We start from the raw sequence: 23,773 nt of genomic DNA, 5'->3' as shown, positions 1-23,773 counted from the left end.
TTTCCGGTTCCGGGGCTCTGGCCTGCGCGTGCGCAGGTATTCCTAGCTCCTGGGGTCTGCACGAGGCAGTCATGGAGGCCTCAGCGTTCTCCTCTTCCCCGGATTTGGCCGACACGGCGACCGCCGTGCGAGCGACCCCGGCCGATCTGGAACATCTGGACAAAGAGCAGGCGAGTGATCTGGGCGTCAGCGATCCGGAAGCAGAGTAGTTAGGGCCCGCGTGAGGCACAGGGTGCGGAGCGAGAGGCCTGGAAATCCAGAGCGGCCCGAGGCTGGGTGTGCGCCCCGGAGCCCGAAGAAGGTCTCTGAAAAGGCACCGCGGCGGGCTTGCTTCTCTCAGGCCTAGGGCCTGTCTGCTTCCTGTTGAAAGGGGGCTCCTCTGCGCTCAATTCTGCAGGATTACAGGACATTTGTACGTGCACGTGTGAAAAGGAGCGTGCTCAGGGCCGGGCACATGATGCTCAATATCTCCTCCGAGCACTGTGCGCTTTTCCTGATTGTTCCTTCTCGTGGAGGGCAGAAGGAAGCAGCGGTTATAGCCTGTTCTCTTTAAGTAGAAAGGACACCTTATGAACAGATTCCAGAAGCAGGGACTTGGGTGTTTTTGATGGATTCTTTTTTTTTTTCTTTTCTTTTCTTTTTTTTTTTTTTTTTTTTTTTCCGAGACAGGGTTTCTCTGTGTAGCTTTGCGCCTTTCCTGGAGCTCACTTGGTAGTCCAGGCTGGCCTCGAACTCACAGAGTTCCGCCTGCCTCTGCCTCCCGAGTGCTGGGATTAAAGGCGTGCGCCACCACCGCCCGGCTTTGATGGATTCTTAAATTGTACTGAGTACAAATTCTAAGAGCCCAATATGCTGATTGATATTTGCCCAGTAAAAAGAGGAGCAAAGGAAACAAATATACACACACACACACTTGGGAGCAACGGTTGACCTAAATTGAGAAAATTGACTTATTTCTGTCTGCAGATTAGAAAGGCAGTGGAAGTTCTGTTTGCACACTCCAAGTCAAGAAAAAAGAATAATGAGTTACTTTTGAATGAGAATGAGAATTTGTTTCTAATGGTGATACTATGGAAAATTCCAGAGAAAGAACTGCGGGTCCGAGTGTAAGTTCTAATTTATCTGCTTAGATTTTTTTTTTGGCTTTTCTTCCTTTTGGGAGGGTGGGGGGTCTCATTACAAAGGCTTGCCTGGCCCTCAAAGGAATAGATTTGCCTCTGCCTCTTGAATGCTGGGGTTAAAGGTGTCCACCACCATGCCAGCCTTGTATGTGAATGTGTACCACATATGTCCAGTGCTGGCAGAGGCCAAAAGAAGGTGTCAGATCACCTGGAACTGGAGAGACAAGTTTTGAGCAGCCCAGTGTGAGTACAGGAAACTGAAATCAGATCATCTGGGAAAGAGCAAATGCACTTAACTGCTGAGTGCCCTCGAACCTGCTTGGGAGCCCTGTCTCCTTTACCTCCCTATATTGTTTTATAAGATATTTAAGTTGCATTTAATTGTGGGGGAGGTGTTGGGTTAGTTAGGTGCACACATGTGGAGGTCAGAGAATAAATATAATTTCTCCTACCATGTTGGTCCTGGAATTGAGCTCTGGTTGTCAGGCTTGGCATCAAGCATGTGTCTTTACCCACTGATTCATCCGGCCTTCCCATATGTATTTATATTCTTAGCTATGTTGGGTCAGATTCCTCTGATGTAGAGTTGGTAGATTTAGAAGGAAAAAGAATACAAATAAGCATGTTAGTGTAAGTTGGTCCTGAACAAGATTTGAGAGCCTTTTACTGAGAAAAAATAATTTGTGGCCATTCTGAAACTTGTTACTTGACGAAGTGTCGATATAGATTGTGTGATAACGTGCTTGCTGTGCTTACCAAAGCAGTATGTAGGAGTATAGCTTGTTTTTCTCCAAATATGAGGGCTCAGGGAGGTTTAGAAAGGAAAGACATTTTTGATTCCCAAATATTTATGTGTGTACAGGAGCCTGTGGGAATCAGAAGAGGATCAGATCCCCTGGAACTAAAGTTACAGATGGTTATAAACGGCTGTGTGGGTGCTGGGAACCGAACTTGGTTCCTCTGGGCCATTCCTCCAGCCCCCACATTGCTTTAACACATATGTCCGTAAACATGTTTTCAGGTATATGAGCACATGAGCATGGAGGCAAGAGGACTTCCTTGGGAGCGTCATCCACTCCCTTTTTAGGCAGGTCATTTGCTTGGAGCTCACCAACTAGGTGGACTAGTTGACCACTGAGCCCCGTGGATCCTCCTGTAATCATTCACCTTCCCTGAGATAACTAGTGCTCATCACCAGGCTTCTCCTTGATGTGGTTCAGGGGATGAACATGGATCCTTGTTTGTACAGTAAATACTTTAAGCTATCTCCCTGGGGGGTGGAACCAAGGTCTTTGTTGTGCTAGGTAACTGCTCTACCAGTGAGCTATATTCCCAGCCCTCTATTTGCATCCTTTATTCCCATATCTTTGCTCAATTTTTCACATTGGCGATTTCTGTCACTTAGGGGAGGTCCTTTTTTCTCTGTTCATCCCCTACCTGTCTTAAATTGATTTTGGGGGGACGGATAGTTTTGGCATTCCTTCCTCTGTCTCTTAAAGCTTGAATTGTGGGCATAGCATCACCACACCTAACTTGCTTTTATTCAGAGCAATATTTGCTAAGTAGGAAAAAATCAAAGTGTGGCTGACAGAGTGGCTCAGGTAAAGATGCATGACACCAGGCTCAGTGACCAGAGTTCAAATCTTTTGGTGCACATGGTGGAAGGAGAGAACCAGTTGCAGAAAGCTGTCCTCTGAACCCACATATGTTCAGCCACGTCCCCCCCTCCCCAAATATTATTTTAAATGAAAATGTGTATGTTTTGGATAATACACATTCTCTGAAATAATGCTTTGTTCCTTGTCTTTTGTCATGTTTTACAGGGCTTTGCCTCATAGTATTCTATCAGATTCGTCAGAAGTCTGTTTGTTTACCAAAGATGACTGTGAATCACCTGAACAGACAGAATGTTTCTATAAAAAGCTTTTGAAAAAGCATGGAGTTAATAGCATCTCTCAGGTAGGAATACTGTTATACTTTGAAGTCCTTCCAGAGATCTAATTGAAATGAAATATGATACACTGCTATAATTTATGGGGGTTTTTTTTAGGTCTGTTTTTTTATTTTAGTTTATTTCTTTATGGCTATGTGTGTGTTTGTAAGCTTACATATATGTACCGTGTGGATGCAGGTATACTTGGAGGCCAGAAGAGGGTATCAAATCCCCTGGAGCTAGAGTTACAAGTGGTTGTGAGCTGCCTGATGGATGCTGGGAAATAAAACCCAAGTCCTTCAAAAAGCGGCAAGTGCTCTTAACTGCTGAGCCATCTCTCCAGCCCGTTTTCTCTTTTTAATCTAATTGTCATGGTTTTTGGTTGGCTGTATTACATTTTGCTTATGATGAAGGGGCTATTCTGATTTGTGGCTAAAAAGCTAAATGCATGTCAGATTTTATATCTTTTTGGTTTTTCAAGACAGGGTTTCTCTGTAGTTTTGGTGCCTACCCTAGATCTTGTTCTGTAGACCAGGCTGGCCTCAAACTCACAGAGATCCGCCTGGCTCTGCTTCCCAAGTGCTGGGATTAAAGGCATGCGCCACCGCTTCCCGGCCAGATTTTATTACTTAATTTTAATTGTCTTGAGTGCAGTAGCTAAGGAGGGCGGGGCAAAGTGGGGGGACATGGAATTCCTGCAAGTAGAGTTGCAGAAGGTTATTTCCATAGGTGCTGTTCATTGGATTTGCGTCCTCTATAAGAGCAGTCAGAGCTCTGAACCTCTGAGCACATTATTTAGAAAGATAATTGTGTCAATCCTTCCATACTTGTAGAGCATCATGTATCTGCCTCTGGCTCTGTTTTGTGATTATGTGTTTTATTACTCTCTGATTCTCTTTTATTTTTTCCTGGTAGTAGGAATTGAATCCAGATTCTTACATATGCTAGGCTAATGCTCTATCCCAAACTTGCTGTGTAGATCAAACTGGCCTCCAACACAGAGATCCTTATTCATTAGAGGGATTAAATAATTCCAGGCTAGTATTAAAGGTATGCACCAGGTGCTGCCTCCCCACCCCCACCCCAAATACATTTGCTTTTTAAAAATGTGTCTGGTTGTTTTGTCTGCATGTGTCTGTGCACCTGACAAGTGCATGTACCCACGAGGGACAGAGCAGAGTTTTGGATTCCCTGGAGTTGGAGGGAGGTCCACATGGCTGTCAGCCACTGTGTGGGTACCGAGAATCAAACCGAGGTCATTGTCAGAGCAGCCAATGCTCTTTGACCAATAAGCCATCTCTCTAGGCCCTGTTTTACTTTGTTTTGAGGTAGCATCTTGCTCAGTTGCCAAGTCAGCCTCAAAGTTAGCATTCTCCAACCTGAGACTCCTAAGAAACAGGTTATGTCATCTCTTTCTCGGTCTGGCCTACATACTGGGGTTTTGTTCTGTGTAGTTGGAGATTTTTGCTCATTTTGGGGGCCCACCATCCAGGTCCTAAATAAATCGCATGGAAGCTTATTCTTGATTACGAATACCTGGCCTTAGCTTGGCCTAGTTTCTAACCAGCTTTCCTTGTCTTAAATTATCCCGTCTACCCTTTTCCTGTTCTCTAACTTCTGTAAATGTTACTCTTACTGTGTGGCTTGCTATGTAGCTGGGTGGCTGACTCCTCCATCTTAGATCTTCTCCCAGTTTTCTATATATGCTCTTTATATATATATGTGTGTGTGTGTATCTGTGTGTGTGTGTGTATTATATATCTTCTGTATATACTCTCTCCCTGCCAGACCCACCTGTCCTTTCTCCTGTCTTGCTATTGGCCAGTTCTTAGACCAACAGGTGTTTTACACAGGCACAGTAACACAGCTTCACAGAGTTAAACAAATGCAACATAAACAAAAGTAACACCATGTCGAGCAGTGGTGGCACATGCCTTTGATCCCACCACTTGGAAGGAGAGGCAGACGGATCTCTGTGAGTTCAAAGCCAGCCTGGTCTACAAAGCAAGTTCCAGGACAGGCAGGACTGTTACACAGAGAAATCCTGTCTCAAAAAAACAAAAACAAACAAAAAAAAAAAGGTAGCACACCTTGAAATACTGTACTCTAGTCCCGGGTCCCCAGCATTTGGCAGTGTCTGGCACATTTGAGGTGCTAAGGGATTCACTAAACTGAGAGGGGTGTGGCTCTAGAACCAACCTGAATGGGAAGTGTTAAATATTTCTTCTCTTGTTTCAAGTTCTTAATGTTTTATGGTTTTGCTCTTGTTTCTCTTTTCTAGATTATCCCTTTTAAAACTTTAAAAACAGAATATAAAGCCTATGAAGCCAAGCTCCGCCTCCTAGGTAGCTTTGATGTCTTCATTACTGATGAAAGAATTAGACGGCATTTGCCCACACACATAGGAAGGCATTTCTATCAGAGGAAGAAGTAAGTTTATTTGTAGTGACTGGACTTGAGTGGTATGGGGTTTTGTGTGTGGTGTTCTGATATCTGTGTTTTATAGAGTTCCAGTACCTGTAAACCTTCTGGCCAAGAATCTGTCCAAAGAGATTGACCGCTGTATCACAGGGACAGTCTTAAACATCTCCAAACATGGTTCTTGCAGGTAACAAGAAGAACATCTGTGTGTACCTTTTGAAACTTTATATGTCATGGTAACTGAATCCATTTATTTCTTTAAAGGGTGGTGTTAATGAAACCAGGTCCTTCTATTAAAACCTTAAGAAATGCCAGGTGGTGATGGTGCATAGCTTTGGGTGGATCTCTGAGTTCCAGGACAGACAGACAGACAGACACACACACACACACACACACACACACACACACACACACACACCTCCTAAGAAAAATTCTTTCAGAAGTAACTTTAACAAGTTCGTTGTCATCATTGTCTGATTTTCCTGGGTAGATAGATGTGAACAAATATATATTCACCCCAGGTGGGATACCAACCATAGAACAAAGAAATGATTCTACGAGTCTGTCTTGATAAGCAGCTTAGAACTGCACTGGTGACATTACGTGCCGAAGCAGCTGGCAGAAGCAGCTGTGTCACTGAAGGCTCTGCACTGCTGGGGTCCAGCTGTAGGCAACTCCATGGAAAGTGTCTGCTGCTTACATAGCCTTAGGGAAGAGCCCCGTCTGTCACACACCTATGCAGACTTGTTGGAGGCATGTTTCAGCAAGCAGGAAGTAGCTACATCCCTTTGTTTCATTCTCACCCAGGGTCCTGAACTAGGTACAGCCTTACATCTAGGCTAAGGAAAAGACCTTTGGAGTCAACAAGACAGTTCAGGTTTAAGGCACCTGGCATGGGAACTTGTTTTTGACCCCCAGGACTCAGTAAAAGGAGAGAACTAAGACCTTCATGTTGTTTTCTGATCTCCAACAACACACAACACACACACACACACACAAGATAAATACAAACTCAGATACAGTTCCCAGCACCCATGTTAGATGTGGCTTACAACCACCTGTAATTTTACCTCTAGGGGACTCAATGTCTTAGGGCTAAAAGTTCACATGCATTCACACACACACACACACACACACACACACACACACACACACACACAATTTAAAATAAGCCAGGCATAGTGGCACATTTCCTTTAATCCTACCACTGGGAAGGCAGAGGTGGGTATATCTCTGAGTTGGAGGCAAACTTGGTCTACATGAGAATTCCAGGTGAGCTAAGGCTATATACTGAAACCCTATCTCAATAAAATGCTCTTGTCATAGGGTCTCAGTATATAATTTTTCTAGCCTGGAACTCATAGAGATCCTCTGGCCTCTACACTGAACGTTGGGATTAAAAGCATGCCTCTTCCCCCCCCCCAAAAAAAAAAAAAAAGGTATTTGTGCTACTATGCCCAGATTTTTAATTTTTTTTTTTGGTTTTTCAAGACAGGGTTTCTCTGTGTAGCTTTGTGCCTTTCCTGGAACTCACTCTGTGGCCCAGGCTGGCCTCGAACTCACAGAGATCCGCCTGGCTCTGCCTCCCGAGTGCTGGGATTAAAGGTGTGCACCACCACCGCCCGGCCAGATTTAAAAAAAAAAAAAAAATTAAGTAAGGATAGTGATTGCTTTCCAGCTGTATATCATCATCAATGACTGTCAGTGTGTACCTCCTGCCTACAAGAGGGGAGCCCCTCGATTGGTTCAGTAGAGTAACTAAGAAGAGTTCTCATTGGGTCTGGCCTCCTACTCCTTTCTTGGTTATAGGCTGATGTCAGAGTCACAAAGAAGGTTGGGGATAGCAAGTGTAATGGCTCACATGGTCCTACCACAGATGCTGAGCCAAGAGGGCCTGTATTGCATAGTGAGTTTGAGTTTCTTGAATTATTTATGTTCTCTCTGCTTGGCACAGTGGCTTCCTGTCTTCTTTCTTCCCCTACACCAACAACTGTGCACATGCACAGTGGACAGGCCGCTAGTAGCTGACTAGAGGGAAAAGGAGCCACCACAGTGAACCTCTGGTGAGGGAGTGGGCTGGCAGGCAGGCCCAGTGCTACAGGAGCCTCCTGAGCTTCCCAGTCATTGTCTGTTCCTGTCCCTTAGCTGCCTGGATGGGCTTGATCTTTGATAAATAAAGTATGTTATTCGTGAGAGGTGGGAACTCTTTACTGGAGAAGGACCCGTGTAGATTGGCATGAGCGCTATGAGGTAGCAATGACCCTTTTGGATGATTCTCAGAACAGCTTTGATGACCAGCATTGTGGATGTCAGGGCAGTTTCTGGGGTAATTTCTCTTAATGTACTGAGTTAGTTCACTGAGATAGAACTCCCACCCTCGGGTTCCATGGCTGGAGCTCAGGTTGTCAGGCTTGTGTGGCAAGTTTCTTTACGTCCCAAGCAATCTCGTGTTCCACCTGTGTGATTCTTTCACGGAATGGAGTTTTAAAATCAAAAAGTTAAGAGTTGTCATTCATTAACTTGTAGTACTGTGCGTGTTGGTCACACTGGAATGGAGACTCAGCACGTCATTGACAACATCCTGGCTGTCTCAGAAATGCTTTCAGAAAAATTACCAGAGGTACAGTATGGCAAGCATAAGTCTTTAACGTTTAAAAGAAACAGCAGTGTATGTGTAGATGACATGATTTCTTTGTTTCAGAAATGGCAGAGTGTGAAACTCTTGTTCCTGAAAACTGAGAAGTCAGTTTCCCTTCCCATCTTTTCCTCGTTTGTCACGTGTCAGGGGGAAAAGATCCTGTCCTTCCGTAGCGTGAGGAGAAAGGTTAGTATAAGTTAAAATATTGGGTAGGCATAACAATCAAAGTATTATATAAACCAGGTGGTGGTGGGGCATGCCTTTGGGAGGAAAAGGGAGGCAAGTCTATGAGTTTGAGGCTAGCCTGGTCTGGAGAGTTAGTTCCAGGATAGCCAGGACTGCACAGAGAAACCCTGTCTCAGAAAACATAACAACAATAATAACAACAATGAAATGTAGCCAAGAGAGCACATAGCAAGTTCAGTCTTGTTCTGCCATAGTGAGTTCAGTTGTGCTGTTACAAGACTCAGTCTTATTTTATTTTTTTATTATTTTTTTTTAAGACTCAGTTTTAAATCAATTTAAGACCATAGCTCAGTGATAAGACTCTAGCTCAGTAGTAAGGCATGTGCTTGGCTGGTGGGTTCTCTGGGGGAAAGTTCAGGTTTATTTATGTGCATTGATCTTTTGCCTGCGTGTACATCTTTGAGAGTGTCAGATCACCTGGAATTAGAGTTACAGTTGAGAGCTGCCCTGTAGGTGCTAGGAATTGAACCTAGGTCCTCTGGAAGAGCACTAAGCCATCTCTTTTTTTGTTAGTTTGGTTTGGTTTTTGGAGACAGGGTTTCTCTGTGTAGCTCCGGCTATCCTGGAACTTGCTCTCTAGACCAGGCTGTCCTTGAACTCAAAGAGATCCACTTACTTATGCCTCTGCCTCTGCCCCTGCCGAAGTGTTGGGATTAAAGGCTTGTGCCACCACCACCCAGCTGACAACACATCGTGAATGTGTTTTGAATATCTTCCTCGTTGCTCTCCTATCTGAATTTTTGAGACAAGATCTTATGGTGAAGGTCACTGATTGGCGAGACGAGCTGGCCAAGAGCTCCAAGTGTCTTCCTGTCTGTTAATTCACCCACCTACAATTAAGATTACAGGCGTCAATCATGGCACCCATCTTTCTATGTGGGTGGCAGGGATTGAGTTTGGATCCTTGTGCTTGCATGATACCCTTTGCCAACTCAGCCATCTCCCCAGCCCCCAACTTAATTTTGATTTATGGGTTTAGTACTGCAGATGCTGTTTCCAAAACAGAATGATGGAAAAAGTTGATGTGGAGATTAATATTGTTTTAGAATAGTATAATTTGCGAACTCTTTCCACTGTGTTAATTGCTTCTACTGAGTTTTTAATTTTGGTGTTTGGTCTTTGTTCATAGAAGTTACGTGTTGTCTTAGTGTTCTGCTGCTGTGAAGACACACCACAATTATGGCAACTTTTTTTTTTTTTTAAGATTTATTTATTTAAGCCGCGCGGTGGTGGCGCACGCCTTTAATCCTAGCACTCGGGAGGCAGAGCCAGGCGGATCTCTGTGAGTTCAAGGCCAGCCTGGGCTACCAAGTGAGCTCCAGGAAAGGCGCAAAGCTACACAGAGAAACCCTGTCTCGGAAAACCAAAAAAAAAAAAAAGATTTATTTATTTATTCATTCATTCATTTATATGGGTACTCTGTCAGCTGTCAGCATGTACATCTGCACACCAGAAGAGGGCATCAGGCAGTTGTGAGATGGCATGTGGGTGCTGGGAATTGAACTCAGGACCTTTGGAACAGAAGTGAGTGTTCATAACCACTGAGCCATCTCCCCAGCCACCCCATGGCAACTCTTAAAGCATTTAATTTGGGCTGGCTTTACAGTTCAGAGATTTAAATGTCTATTATCTGCATGGCGGGGATCATGGCAGCATGCAGGCAGACATGGTGCTAGAGGGGTGGAGAGGTCTGCATCCAGATCCCACCTGCAGCAGCAAGAGAGACGCTGGCTTGGTGTAGGCTTTCTGTGTCTTTGTTGTTGAGGGAGGGGTTGTTTGTTTTGTTTTTTGAGACAGTTTTTTTGTGTAGCTTTGGAGCCTGCCCTGGAACTCCCTCTATAGACCAGGCTGGCCTCAAACTCACAGACATCCACGCGTAACATTCTACCTAACAAGTGCTGGGATTAAAGGCGTGCACCACCGCTGCCCTGCTGGCTTGAGCTTTTGAAACTTCAAAGCCGACTCCCAGTGATACACTTCCTCCAACAAGGCCCTATGTTCTAAACCTTTTGAATAGGGCCATGCCCTAAGGACTGAGTATTTAAAATAGAAGAGCCTCTTATTTCAAACCACCATACATACTTCATTCTTTTCTACGTTGTCTGTTGTGGGACATTTGATCACACTGTGAACCCTGAATTTGCATTTGTGTTCATTAAAATCAACCTTGGGTCAAGAGGCCAAGTTAGCAACTAGTTGATGAAAGTAATCATAGAGAATCCTAGGGTGTCTGAGACGGTAGAGACACAGGAAGTAGTATCGAGGGACTTAGTAGAGTGTGGGTTCCTTTGGAGGAGTGGAAGGACACACGTTCACAGAGATGCCACCTGCAAAGAGAAGTCAGCTAGTTGCTATTCAACCTCAGATTTCACCTCAGTCTTTAACTCTCTTACTGATAAATAGAACAATAGAGGTTTAATTAAAAGCTGTATTTGGCAGGAGCGACATAGCCTAAAGAATTCAAGACAGGGCTTCTCTGTAGCTTTGGAGCCTGTCCTGGATCTCTGGAGACCAGGCTGCCCTCAAACTCACAGAGCTCCACCTGGCTCTGCCTCCCAAGTGCTGGGATTAAAGGTTTGTGTCACTACCACCCAGCTAAAATTTCTATTGGCCCTTTGTTTGTCTGTTTATTGCTTTTTTTATACAGGGTCTCACTATGTAGACCAGACTGACGAACCCAGAGATCTATCTGCCTGTGGTGGTGTTGGGATTAAAGGTGTGACTACCATGCCTGGGTCCTCATCTAGCTTTCTAACTTTTTTAAAACTTGAAAATGCAGTCTAACAATATAAAGAGCAAGCCTTTTGATACTACAGCTGGTTGTCTCCATAATCAGCTGGCAGTGAAATAGTAACAAGTTACCTCACACTTGCTTGGGCATCTGCTAAATGCTTTAGCACTCCCAACCTGGTGACAGAGCTGTGGGAGCTTTGATAGCAGCAGCTGGGTGAATCAGCTCTGCAGATAGCCTTTCTTCCTCCTTCCTGCATGCTCTTTATTATCTTGGTTGCTATTAGAACCTAGTACTAAAATTAGGGTTGGGTTTCCCATAGCCACTGAAGGACGATTCCAACTGGCAATTAGAAAATTCCAGTTCTTTATCACTGCAGTTGACAGTCTATAAAGAAACAGGCTGGGCTTTTAATCCCAGCCTTTAATCCCAGCACTTACAAGGTAGAGCCAGGTGGATCTCTGAGTTCAAGGCCAGCCTGATCTATATAGTGAGTTCCCAGACAGTCGGGTACGCAGAAACCCTGTCTGGAAAAAAAAAAAAAAAAAAACCACAAGTAAAAAGGTACAGATAAAGGTACAAGAGTAATTGGCATTTTACCTGTGTGGCAGAAGCCTTGAAAGTACGGAAAGATGGATCCAATGGGCTCTGGCCAGTCAGCCTAGTGTAGCCAGATCGTCAAGTCCCAGATCCCAACAAGAAAGTAGGTGGCAAGCTGGGTGGTGGTGGTGGCACATGCTCTGAGTTCAAGTACAGCCAGGGCTACACAGAAACTCTGTATCGAGAAACCAAAAAAAGAAGAAAGTGGTGGCTCCCGACCTCAGTTGACCTGTGGTGTATACTTACTTAAAAGATAGATGGGTCAGTAATAATTCAGACCAAGCCAGGGCTAGTGGGCATGGGTTCTGCTTCCTTAGTGTAAGTACTAGGGTTTAATTTCTCTCCTTTACCCTTCACCCCTCAGTGGCATGCAAGCATTTTGATGATGGGTATTGAACTGTCCCCAATTCTTTCTTTTTGTTTGAGATAGAGTCTAAGTCTTAACTTTAGTATGGAGGTAGACCAAATTGGCCTTTGTATTTGCCATCATCTTGCCTCAGCCTCCCAGGTAGCCAGGATTACAAAGCGTGTGCTAACATTCTGATGTTACTGTTTCAGGTTTCAACTACTGTGTGTGTGCATGCACAGCTAAAAATCGAGGTAGACAGCCAGTTGTGGTAGAGCATGTCAGTAATGTTATTATGTGGCAGTTATGTAGGAGAGGTTTAAGTTAAAGACCAACCAGCTTGGGCTCCACATTGAAACACCTGTTACCCCCAAACAAGTAGAACTGGAAGTGCTTGGAAATGGGGCATTCTGTTTGCATGGGAAAAGGATGCAGCTTCTCAGTCTGTCATCTGTTTTCTGTGGATGTTTTTCCTGCTCATCTGTTACCTGGTATTGGTAGGAGCTAAAGAAAAAAATGAAGCATGAAAAAGAAAAGCTGAAGAAGAAAAACAAAATGTCAAAGAAAAAATCCAAGGAGGCTGCATCTCTTCTAACTCAAGATGACTTAGCACGTGAAGCCAGCAGCGCTCCTGTGGAGGCCCCAAGATCCCAGAAGAAAAAGACCAGCAAAGGAAAAGCGCAACCCGAAGGGACGGACGAATGTGACGAAACAATTCCACAACTGGTACCAATAGGAGAAACGCCAGACAAAGACAATGTGGAGGTATTTTTGTGGGTATTAGTAGCTAGTATGCATCAGGCAAAAAGTGCTAAGTGATGGAAATTTTAGAGTTAATCAGGAAGGCAGATACTGATTTACTTTATCCTGGAGTATCTTGAGTAATGTAAAAGGCCTGTGTTACTTTATTACAGGGTATCTTCTAGAAGTATATCTCACATATGTGGGTATTCATTGTACCAGGTACATAAAGTGGTCAATCCATGGGTCCCCTCAGTGTACTCCGAACACATATAAGTACAGGGTGTGTCTGCTGCTGGCACAGTACAGCATACTGGTTTAGGGTTTTTGTTTTTGAGACAGGGTCTTGCTATGTTAGCCCAGGCTTACCTCCAAAGTATTAGGATTGCAGATTTGTGTCACCATACCAGGCAACTTTAAAAAAAAAAAAAAAAAAAAGCAGCCAGAAGGTAGTAGGGCACGCCTTTGATCCCAGCACTCAAGAGGCAGAGGCAGGCAGATCTCTGTGTGTTGGAGGCCAGCCTGGTCTACAGAGTGAGTTCCAGAACAGGCTCCAAAGCTACACAGAGAAACCCTGTCTCAAAAAAACAAACAAAAAGTAGGGAGGGGTATATTCTAAAATAAAAACTGGCCAGGCGTTGCTGGTGTGCTTTTAATTCCAGCACTCAGGAGGCAGAGTTCAAGACCAGCTAGAACTGCACAGAGAAATTTTATCTCAGAAACAAACAGAAAACTGTATGTGCCTGTAATTCAGGCTGAAGCAGAAGCTGACCCCAGCCTGGATTGCATAATGAGTTCCAGCCAGGGGAGACCCTGTCTCCAAAAGAAAAAGACAGAAAACAAATATCTGACAATAGAAAGGACATTCCTCATTTCACCATTCCGAAGTTACACTTACAAGGTTACAGTCAGAACTGTGGCTCCTTAAGTTTGATTGTGAAATCTTGTTCTTTGTTGTTCTAGATGCAAGAAAATGTCACAGGGAAAAAATCTCCAAAAAAGAGACCTGATCCAAATATACTTCAGGGCAAGAAAAGGAAGGCCCTACCATCTACGGAGACCCCAGAAGCTTTAGGGTCTGGGACCCCTGGGAAGAAGACAAAAAGAGATTTGCGGGAAATCAGAAAGCCAGAGGCCAAGTTCTTTACTCCCAGGAAATCTTCCAACACACCCAAAAACAAAAAACCCCAAGTGGCCCACTCAAACTAAAATCAGGTTCCTTGGCCTGAAGGAACCATCAGGGTTACCCTAAGAGCTTTTCAAGAATACTTAGACAAGGTGTGGTGACACCCACTGTGGGATGTAGAGCTAGGCAGGTCTGTGTGGGTTGAGGCCAGCCAGAACTAGGTAGTGAGACCTCGTCTCAACATACAAACAAACTTGGCCAAGATTGGGTATGCACAGCTACATCCCTAATACTCAAGCCAAGGCCAGAGAGGCATGAGCTTGAAGGAAGCCTGGAGTTCAGCAAGAATCTCTTGAAAGGCCAAACATCATTCCTGGGCTTGGTGGTATAACACTCTGCTAACATATGCACAGTCCTGTCTTCAGTACCCAGAACTGTCAAAAATGACCACACACCACATAACAAAAGTCCTCTGGTCCCCACCCCACTGCAGCCTTTTTCAACAGTGAGTCCTAGACTTAATATTTTTGTAAAGTTTCCAGAGATGATTCTGAATTAATGTTTCTATTTGTAAAAACTAGGGGTTTGAGGCAAAGAAAAAAATCTATTTTTTATTGTTCAGTGTATTTGCTGATAAGAGTGCTTCTGTATGTTTGTGGTTTTCTAATTAAAGTATAATATCTGCTTGTGGGTAAATGGCATTGTACTGTGGTGTTTCACATCTCACCTGACTAACTTGAAGACATAGCAGCATCTTTCCATCTGCGTGGGAGAATTTAGTCACTTAGACTGTTAAACTAGCTTATGCAGACATTCTAAACAGCCAGTAAGGGGATTGATCAATAAGAATCAACTACAACAGGGCTGGATAGATGGTGGTCAGAGGTCAGGAACACTGGCCACTCTTCAGAGGACCCAGGTTCAATTCCTAGCATGATGCCTCACAATTGTAACTCCAGTTCCAGGGATCTGAGGCCTTCCGGCCCCAGGCACCGGCACAGAAATGGTGCACAGATGTGTGTGTGTGTGTGTGTGTGTGTGTGTGTGTGTGTGTGTGTGTGTGTGTATGCAGGCAAAACACCCAAACGTGAAGAAAAAACTTTTGAGAAGTCAACTACAAATTGGAGCTGAGAGGTTTCTTGTGTGTCCTAGATGGTTGTCTGGTTAGTTTTAGTAATGAGCTAGTACGTACGTTAAAGGGTTTTATAGACTACCTCTGTGTAGTATTGCATGGTTTAATCTTGGGAGTCCAAGGCAGGTAACCAGCCTTCACAGGAGAGGCTGTCAAAAGAATATAGATGCACTTGCAAGGGCACTAAATGAATTCTGTGATTGGATTATATATCTTAAGCTCCCTGTTTTCACCCATTTAAGGCATGTGCTGCCACCACCTGGCAAAATGAAATATTTTTAATTAAAAGAAAAGTTCTGTTGAGCCAGGCATGGTAACACACACCTTTAATGCCAGAGGCAGGCAGATCTCTGAGTTCAAAGCCAGTGTGGTCTATGGAGCGAGTTCCAGGACAAGCAGGGCTACACAGAAAGGAGAAAAGCCCTTCAAGCATGTAATTGTGTGTGTGTGTGTGTGTGTGTGTGTGTGTGTGTGTGTGTGTGTGTGTGTGTGTGTCATATTAAAAGAGTTAAAGCTCCATTTAAATATTGACTATCTGACAGAATTTCTAGTTAATGGTAACAAGGACTGGAGAAGGGGTGACAGAAGGGAGCTCTGGTAGACTGGTTAGCATCCACAACACCTTGTGTTGGAATGGGCCTAGTTAAACAGCCTTCTGTGATGACACAAGCCTGGAAACCCAGCTCCCAGCATGCTCTGGCAGAGGTGGGAGCTGCCAGATGATTGCTGTGCTCAGACAGGCCTGGGAAATGCTGGGCTAGGGTGTGGGGGGGCTGCAAGTCGCCTATGCTTAGTACTAACATCCTGGGCTGGGAATCCTGATGCCAGCATTTGATTCCAGCACTCAAGATGTGGAGGAAGGAGGAGCTCTGTGAGTTCCAGCACAGCCTGGTCTACAAAGCAAGTTCTAGGACAGCCAGGGCTACAGAGAGAGACCCTGTCTTAAAAAAAAAAAAAAATTCAGGGGGCTGGAGAGATGGCTCAGAGGTTAAGAGCACTGACTGCTCTTCCAGAGGTCCTGAGTTCAATTCCCAGCAACCACATGGTGGCTCACAACCTCCTGTAATGAGATCTGGCGCCCTCCTCTGTATACATAATAAATAAATCTTTAAAAAAAAAAAAATTCAGCTGGGCGGTGGTGGCGCACGCCTTTAATCCCAGCACTCGGGAGGCAGAGGCAGGCAGATCTTTGTGAGTTCGAGGCCAGCCTGGGCTACCAAGTGAGTCCCAGGAAAGGCGCAAAGCTACACAGAGAAACCCTGTCTCGAAAAACCAAAAAAAAAAAAAAAAAAATTCTAGGTGTGGTGGTGCTTTTAGCCCTTAGTCCCAGCCCTGAGACAGGCAGGTGGATCTTTGTGAGTTTGAGGCCAGCCTGCAGCCTGCTCTACAGAGTGAGTTCCAGGACAGCCAGCCAGGCTACACAGTGAAACCCTGTCTCCACAAACCGAAAAAAAAAAGTCACAATTGTAACATCTTTACCAAATCCTCAGCAGGTGAAGACAAGCATAAAAGCCGTCATTGTAAACCCTTCCAATTTTAGCCTTACCTTTTACACAAGACAATCCAGCGAGGGCTCCGTGTGTGCACTCCTTGTCAGGACTTCCTTCCGAACAACTGAGGCATTCACATGAGTGGATGAATGAAGGAAATACTGTGTTGCATGAGCCCCTCCCCCTACCATGAGAGTCCATGTTGCTTCAATTCTTCAATCAAGGGCCTAATGCATAAAAATGAGGCACAGGCACGCTGACTCTCCACACTGCCTCTTGAAAATCCTCGCTGCTGTGGAAGAACAAGTTCTGGCATTTGCTGGCTTACTTAAGAGCTACCGTTGTGCCAGGTGAGAAAAGTCATTTGTTTCCTTACACTATCTGCACTCTGCTAGGGATACCTGAAGGTGCCTGCTGAACTCCACAGCTTTATGCATCTATGCATATGAAGTTACAACTGGCACTTCTGCATGAGAAGAGGATTCTTACTCATATCCCCGGGCTATTTTTCTGAAGATTCTGGATTTCTGGGGACTGAGAGATGGCTCAGCGGTCAAGAACACTTGTTCTTGTAGAGGCCTCAGGTTCAATTCCCAACCCCCACATGGCTGCTCACAACACAACCTTTCCTAACTCCTCCTCCCCATTCCCTCCCTCCCCTCCCCCCTCTCCCTCTCCCTCTCCTCCTTCCTCTGCTCCTCCTCTTTATTGGTAGTGTTTAGAGGGTTTTGTTTCTGTTTTTTGTTGGTTTTATTTGTTTGCTTTGAGAAGGTGTTTCACTGTACCAAGTCTGCCCTGGAATTCAAACGCCTCCTGCCTCAGTTTCCGAGTTCTGGGTTTACAGGTGCATACTGTCACTTCAGCCTAGTTCACATGAATCTTTGAAGTTCACTTCTTGGATGAAGTCTAACTATAAAAACACTTCAGGGAGAAGCAGTTCCTACTTATTTCAGTGCCCTGAGTCTAGTGCTCTTTTCTCCGGAGCCTTTCCAGGTGTCTCGAAATGACCTGCTAACACCTAGAAACAATATCTTTTTTTTTTCTTCATGAGACAAGATCTCACCATGTAACTCTGGCTGTCCTAGAACTCTATATGTAGTTCAGGCTGCCTCACAGAAATTCCTGTCTTTGCCTCAGGAGTACAGGGATGAAAGGCATGTGCCAACACACCTGACTACATGATACCTTTTTTTACCACTGAGAACCACAGTGGAGCTGTGAGTGTAGCTCAGGAATAGAGGGCTTCTCCACCACCCACCCTTCTCACTATAAGATTTGAGACAGGGTTTCACTGTGTAGCTCAGGCTGGCCTCGAAGTCACAGAGATCCACCTGCTTCTGCCTCCCAAGCACTGGGGTTAAAGGCATGCACCACCATGGCCTGGCTAAGTCTGGCCTTCTTGAAAGGAACTCTTCTTTGAGACAGGGTCTCTCTACATTAGCCTTGGCTATCCTGGTACTCACTATATAGACCACGCCATCATTGAATTCACAGAGACCTATCTGCCTCTGCCTCCCGAGCTCTGGGATTAAAGGTGTGCTCCACTATGCCCAGCCTAAAATACTGTTTTTTTAAGATTTACATACTATTTTATGTGTGTAAGTGTTTTTGCCTGCATGCATGTGAATCATATGCATGCCTGGTGCCCTTGTATAGAGGGAATTAAATCCACTGAGACTGGAGTTACAGAGAGCTGTGAGCCACAATGTGGATGCTGAGAACTGAACCTGGATCCCCAGTGCGAGCAACAAGTGCTTTTAACCGCTGAGATCTCCAGCCCTTGAAAGACACTCTTAGTGCCTTAGAAGCACATTCTCACTGAATAAGCATTGGCCCTGAGCTCACTAGAAGCTTGAACTTGCTGGGAATTCTGAATCTTCCTGCCTCAGCCCCCCAAGTACTGGGTTACAAGCATACCCCAACCACATAGCTCTAAATAAACTTGAGCTGTTTCTGACCTGTAATCTTTTCCCCTTCAATCACTGCAGGAAAATAGCCACAATGCACCAACCTCTTCAAATGGATGATACTAGCAGCATCCCAAGCAGGGAGGAGGAGCCTGTTCGTCGTCTATCCCTCTTTGAGTGTTCCTGGTGGCACACACTAGTCTTCATCATGGGAGTGCTGACTATGATTCTGGGACTCATTCTCATTATCTACAGATCCTACCACATGGTGGCTTTCTCCATCGGAATATGCATGATAATTGCAAGCTTTACTGCTGTTGTCCTCAGCCATGTGCCAGTCACGTCTAACACCGAGAACTTGGCAGAAGGACCAGCAGCAGGAAGGAGGGCAGAGAGTCACTTATACTCCTCCCAGACTTTGGTATTGGCCACCACCAGACTGTAACTAACTGAGCTTGATGTCCTAAGTCCCTTCAACTTTTAAATCTGAACACTAAATAGGAATAAAAATCGCCTTTTAATAGGTGGTTTCCTAATAAAGCACATAAGCAAAAATACCCAGAGGTAAGAGCCTTTGACTGATTTTGTTTCTGTTCTCTGTAGCACAGTAGATTCCCTCTGAGGAATCGTCAGCAGCTGACCTCCCACTCTTTTATTCTCTCCCTGCCATCACTGAAGGCCTAGCTACTCTCCCTGGCTCTTAACATTGACTCCTGCAACTTTAAGCATATGCAAAGGAGACCCAGACAACTTACTCAAGATTGGTACCTTCTACATCTAAATACAATCCTGGACTGACAAGATGGCTCCACCTGAGATTGACACCCTCAGGAACCACACGGTAGAAGGAGAAAACCAACCCTGTTGTCTGACCTCCACACCCATGCCAGTGCCGTGTCCACGCACACATAGAAATAATGGGTCTTTCAATCCTATCCAAATCTCTCATGCCCTCTTCCCTGTACTATTTCTTCCCACTGGGACCCACTTCCATAGTGTTAGGTATCCTGAGACATATCTATAAGATTCAAGAACATTCCGCACCCCGCACTCTGAGGATCCGGACTCTGTTGCCCTGTCCTTGTCCATGCGCTCACCGACTCTGTTTCTGCTGTGATGGGGTTATCCAGTGCCTGCTCTTCCCCAGCTTCACTTTAGTCTGGTTCCACGGGGGATTCCCCTTTAGAACCACCACAGCCCCACCCCTTCCACTCTTGCTAGTTCCTCGTCCCCTTCTCTGCCCCACTGAAAGTTTCCTAAGCCTTGCTTTTACTTCATGTCTTTGTGTGCTGTGTGATGCAGAGTTTCATTATGGCTACTTGCATGAGCACAGTGATTTACCAGAGGCCACAATACTGCACACACACTGCCCCTGCAACCCTAGTTCTTCATAGGGCCTTTCCACATCCATAATGATTTGTTTGTTTTAGTTTTTCAAGACAAGGTTTCTCTATAACAGCACTGGCTGTCCTGGAAATCACTCTGTATAGACCAGGCTGGTCTCGATTCAGAGATCCACTTACCTCTGCCTCCTGAGTGTTGGAATTAAAGGCATGCGCTGCCACTGTCCAGCTCTTTTTTTTTTTTTTTAATTTTATGTGCACTAGTGTTTTGCCTGAGTGTATGTCTGTGTGAGGGTCCCCTGAAACTAGACTTACAGACATTGTGAGCTACTGTTGTGGCCAAGACTCGAGACCCCCGAGCAAGACCACCACAGAGCCAATATCCGATGCAAAACACACAGGGGTTTATCATAACAAGCAAGCCCAGGCTTGGTCCACATCCAACACACTGGCTAGCCAGGTGAAGGAGGATGACCCTGAGCTCTCAGGGTGAGGGGTTTTTTAAGGGAAAAACCACGAGCAGGGTGGTACAAGCCTTGGCATCATATGATTGGGTGAGGGTGTGTAACCTTTGAATTTACTGGTTGGGGGTTACAGTTATCATTTTGGGGCAGTCTGGCACAAGTCCCAGGCTTTGTCCTTGAGCTGCCACGGGGGCTGGCTGGCCTTGCACGTTCACATTGACCCATGTACGTAGTTCTAAGTTGGTGAGGGGTCCCAGACAGTAAACAACTGACTGAACCTTGAGCAGTCAGAGTATGTGCAGAAAGGGAGCTACTTTTTGCTCATGGCCCTCCCAGAAACTGTTTGCTTAAGTCTCAGAAAACTGAAATTGAGGCCTGATCTCTGAGAGAAGACTGACAGCCTGTTATGGCATCTGCTTGGTCCTTTCACTACCATGTGGGTGCTGGGAATTGAACCTGGGTCCTCTGGAAGAGCAGTCAATGCTCTTAACCATCTCTCCAACCCCTCACTGTCCAGCTCTTTAATGGTTTGTTAATGGACCAATTTAAAAGATTCTGAATATATATATATATTTTTTTGAAACGGGATTTTTGTTTGCTTTTTTTTTTTTTTTTTGGTATTTTGTGGGGTTTTTTTGTGGGGGAGCAGGTTCAAGACAGGGTTCTCTGTGTAGCCCTAGTTGTCCTGGAACTCATTATGTAGACTAGGTTAGCCTTGAACCCAAAGATCCACCTGCCTCTGCCTCTGGAGTGCCGGGTTCAAAGGCGTGCACACCACCTCCCTGCTCCAAATAGATTTTTATACAGAGGACATCACAGCTCAGCAATCCAAATCCATTTTCCCACTCACTACAAAGCATGGTTTCCCACCTATCAGTGTTTTCCCAAAGCGCAGATTTCCCACTGCTGCAGCATGCAGCTGCACTCATTGGATGGGATAGCAAGTCTATAAGATGTTACAAACTCAAGCTGGTAGTGCATGTTGGACCCGGCCTCCCCTCCACCATACATTTGGGGAAGAGTTTCAATGTGCTCACAGGAAGAACCCCATGAAGAGTCTCCCACTCTTTAGAGCTCTGAGGGCATCAAGTTATCATTTTTGGGAAAATGACTTTTTTTTTTTTTTTCGAGATAGGGTTTCTCTGTGTAGCTTTGTGCCTTGCCTGGATCTCGCTCTGTAGACCAGGCTGGCCTCAAACTCACAAAGATCCGCCTGCCTCTGCCTCCCGAATGCTGGGATTAAAGGCGTGCGCCACCACCGCCCGGTGGAAATGACTATCTTAATGACTGAAGAATATAAAATTGGAATGGCACTGCATAAGAAGTGGACATGGTGGTACACTCCAGTAATCCCAGCACTTGGGAAAATGAAGCAGTAGGCTGAGGTTATTCTTGGGTTTGTAGCAAACTAGAGACAAACTTGGGATGCATAAGGCCCTATCTCAACAATGGGGGACTGGAGAAATGGCTCATCTGTCAGGAGCTCTTACTGCTCTTCCAGACCTGAGTTCAGTCTTCAACACCCATGCCAGGTGAACCAGAACCTGCTCCACCCAGCATGGCTCCAGAGATGGGCCTTCGTGGGTCGTGGAGGGAATACAGAACAGACAAACACCTAGACACACAGGAAAGGTAGGCTCAGGTAGTCTGGACTCTCAGATGGAGGAGCCTTAGTGCCCCAGAAACTCAGCATGTTGATTGCATACAGATGAACAAGAAGGCAGGTTTAGGAAATCTTGGTAGGATTGCACTCTGTAGGGGAGCACTCTTCAGGTTGTAAATACCCAAGGGTTACACTCTGGTAGACACTCTCTACACACAACTATCAACATCAGCACATGGAACAGAGGAAGGCTTTGCCGTCTCTCTGAGACTCACAGCCCCAAGGGAGGGGCTTTTTGTCATTTTCCCACGATATGGAGGGTCCTTGACATGGCTGGCTCATCTCAACAGACACTTTAACTCTGGACTTCACTCACTCAGAACTCCTCCATTTCCCATAACAGTTACATGTAGCTCTTGCTGCAGGAGCTCTGATGACCTCTTCTGGCCTCCACTGATACTCCCACACATGTGCATACACACATATATGCACACACATACACATAAATAAAAAATAGTTTAGGGCCAGAGAGATGGCTCAGCAGCTAAGAGTGATTGTTGCTCCTCCAAAGGATCATCTGTTCTCAGCAACCATGTGGTGGGAGTTCACAATCACTGGTAACCTCAGCTTCAGGGGATCCAATGCCCTCTTCTGGCTCCTGTGGGCAGCCACACTTACACATACAGACACATACCTATGGGAAAAAATCAATACGGAGCTAGAGAGATGACTTAGTGGTTAAAAACATTTGCTGATCTTGCAAAGGACCCAGGTTCAATTCCCAGCACCCATGTGGTAGCTCATAACTGTCTGTAACTCAGTTCCAGATGATCCCACACCCTCTTCTGACCTCCTTGGGCACATGGCACACTTACATATATGCAGGCAAAATACTCATAAAATCTTCTAAAACATCACTATGAGCTAGTCAGTTGGCTCAGTGGGTAAAAGTGAAAGTCATTGCCTCACAAGCCTGATGACCTGAATTTGTTACCCAGAAACAACCAAAAAGCTGGCTGAGGATGTGGCTCAGCGGCAGGGCACTTGTCTGGTATGTGGACCCTAAGTTCAATTCCCAGAACAAGTGATGGGGGGAAATAGTCTTATGGGCTAGCATTATCTGCATTTGGGAAGCTGAGGCAGAAGGATTGTGAGTTTGAAGGCAAACTGAGGTACATAGCTGGACTGTCTGTAAATAAATAATATATCAGAAGCTACCAGCATGCTCCTGGAAGACTCTGTAAGAAAGCTTTCAGAGTTTAATAGGGAAACATTTTTTAACAGTTTGATGTTGAACTTGTTTAGTTCACTTCTTTTCTTGAAATTCTCCTTTCCTATGTCCTGAACTTTACATTTGATCTGTAATATTCTACTTAGGTCTTCTGCCTTCCAGAGCTACCCCACCTCTCTTTCTTCCTTGAGGGTCTCATGTAGCCTATGTTGGTCTCAAATTTTAAGCAGCTAAGGATTATCTTGAATTCCTGATCCTTAAGCCTCTACCCCTCAAATGCTAGCATTACAGGTGTATACCACCATGTCTGTTTTTCTGTGGTTCTGGGAAGTGAACCCAGTGCTTCCTGGATACTAAGCAAGCTCTCGATGGAGACATATTCTCAGGCACTTTTTTTTTTTTTTTTTTTGAGATAGTGCATCCGTATGTTTCTTAGGATGGTGTAGCATTTATTACCCTCCTGCCTTGGCCTCCAGAGTGCTGGGATTATAGGCCCAAGTCACAAACATTAGCAAGAATAAATTCTTGTTCTGGAACTGGTCATACAGGTCTATGATCCCACCTACTCAGGAGGTCTGAGTCAGGAAGTCTTATGCTACAGACTGAGTTTAAAGCCATCCTGGGTAACTTAGTGAGCTCCATTAGGAAAAAAAAAAACAGCCAGGCAGTGGTGGTGCAGGCCTGTAAGTAATTCCAGTAC

At 45.1% G+C, this 23,773-nt stretch overlaps 1 protein-coding gene across 1 annotated transcript; it reads left to right on the top strand.

Annotated features, from left to right (window-relative positions):
* Nucleotides 1-13: 13 nt before the first annotated feature.
* Nucleotides 14-14,599, top strand: Rsl1d1 (ribosomal L1 domain containing 1). The gene is made up of 9 exons (XM_028872909.2): nt 14-170; nt 967-1,106; nt 2,945-3,080; nt 5,336-5,484; nt 5,561-5,662; nt 8,002-8,095; nt 8,177-8,299; nt 12,538-12,801; nt 13,741-14,599. The coding sequence occupies exons 1-9, from the start codon at nt 72-74 to the stop codon at nt 13,984-13,986; spliced, it is 1,353 nt and encodes a 450-aa protein (XP_028728742.1). The 5' UTR covers nt 14-71; the 3' UTR covers nt 13,987-14,599.
* The last annotated feature ends 9,174 nt before the right edge of the window (nt 14,600-23,773 follow it).

Source organism: Peromyscus leucopus, chromosome 8b (assembly GCF_004664715.2).
Source record: "Peromyscus leucopus breed LL Stock chromosome 8b, UCI_PerLeu_2.1, whole genome shotgun sequence".
Classification (NCBI taxonomy): Eukaryota; Metazoa; Chordata; class Mammalia; order Rodentia; family Cricetidae; genus Peromyscus; species Peromyscus leucopus.
Note: the sequence above shows the minus strand (reverse complement) of the source record. Positions and strands in the feature narration are given on the sequence as shown.

What these genes read in the sequence shown, in the direction of transcription:
- Rsl1d1 (XM_028872909.2), top strand. Translation starts at nt 72, where the DNA reads ATGGAGGCCTCAGCGTTCTCCTCTTCCCCGGATTTGGCCGACACGGCG. An exon ending in TCCAAACATGGTTCTTGCAG is followed by an intron (nt 5,663 to 8,001) that starts GTAACAAGAAGA and finishes ATTAACTTGTAG; the next exon opens with TACTGTGCGTGTTGGTCACA. An exon ending in CAGACAAAGACAATGTGGAG is followed by an intron (nt 12,802 to 13,740) that starts GTATTTTTGTGG and finishes TTGTTGTTCTAG; the next exon opens with ATGCAAGAAAATGTCACAGG.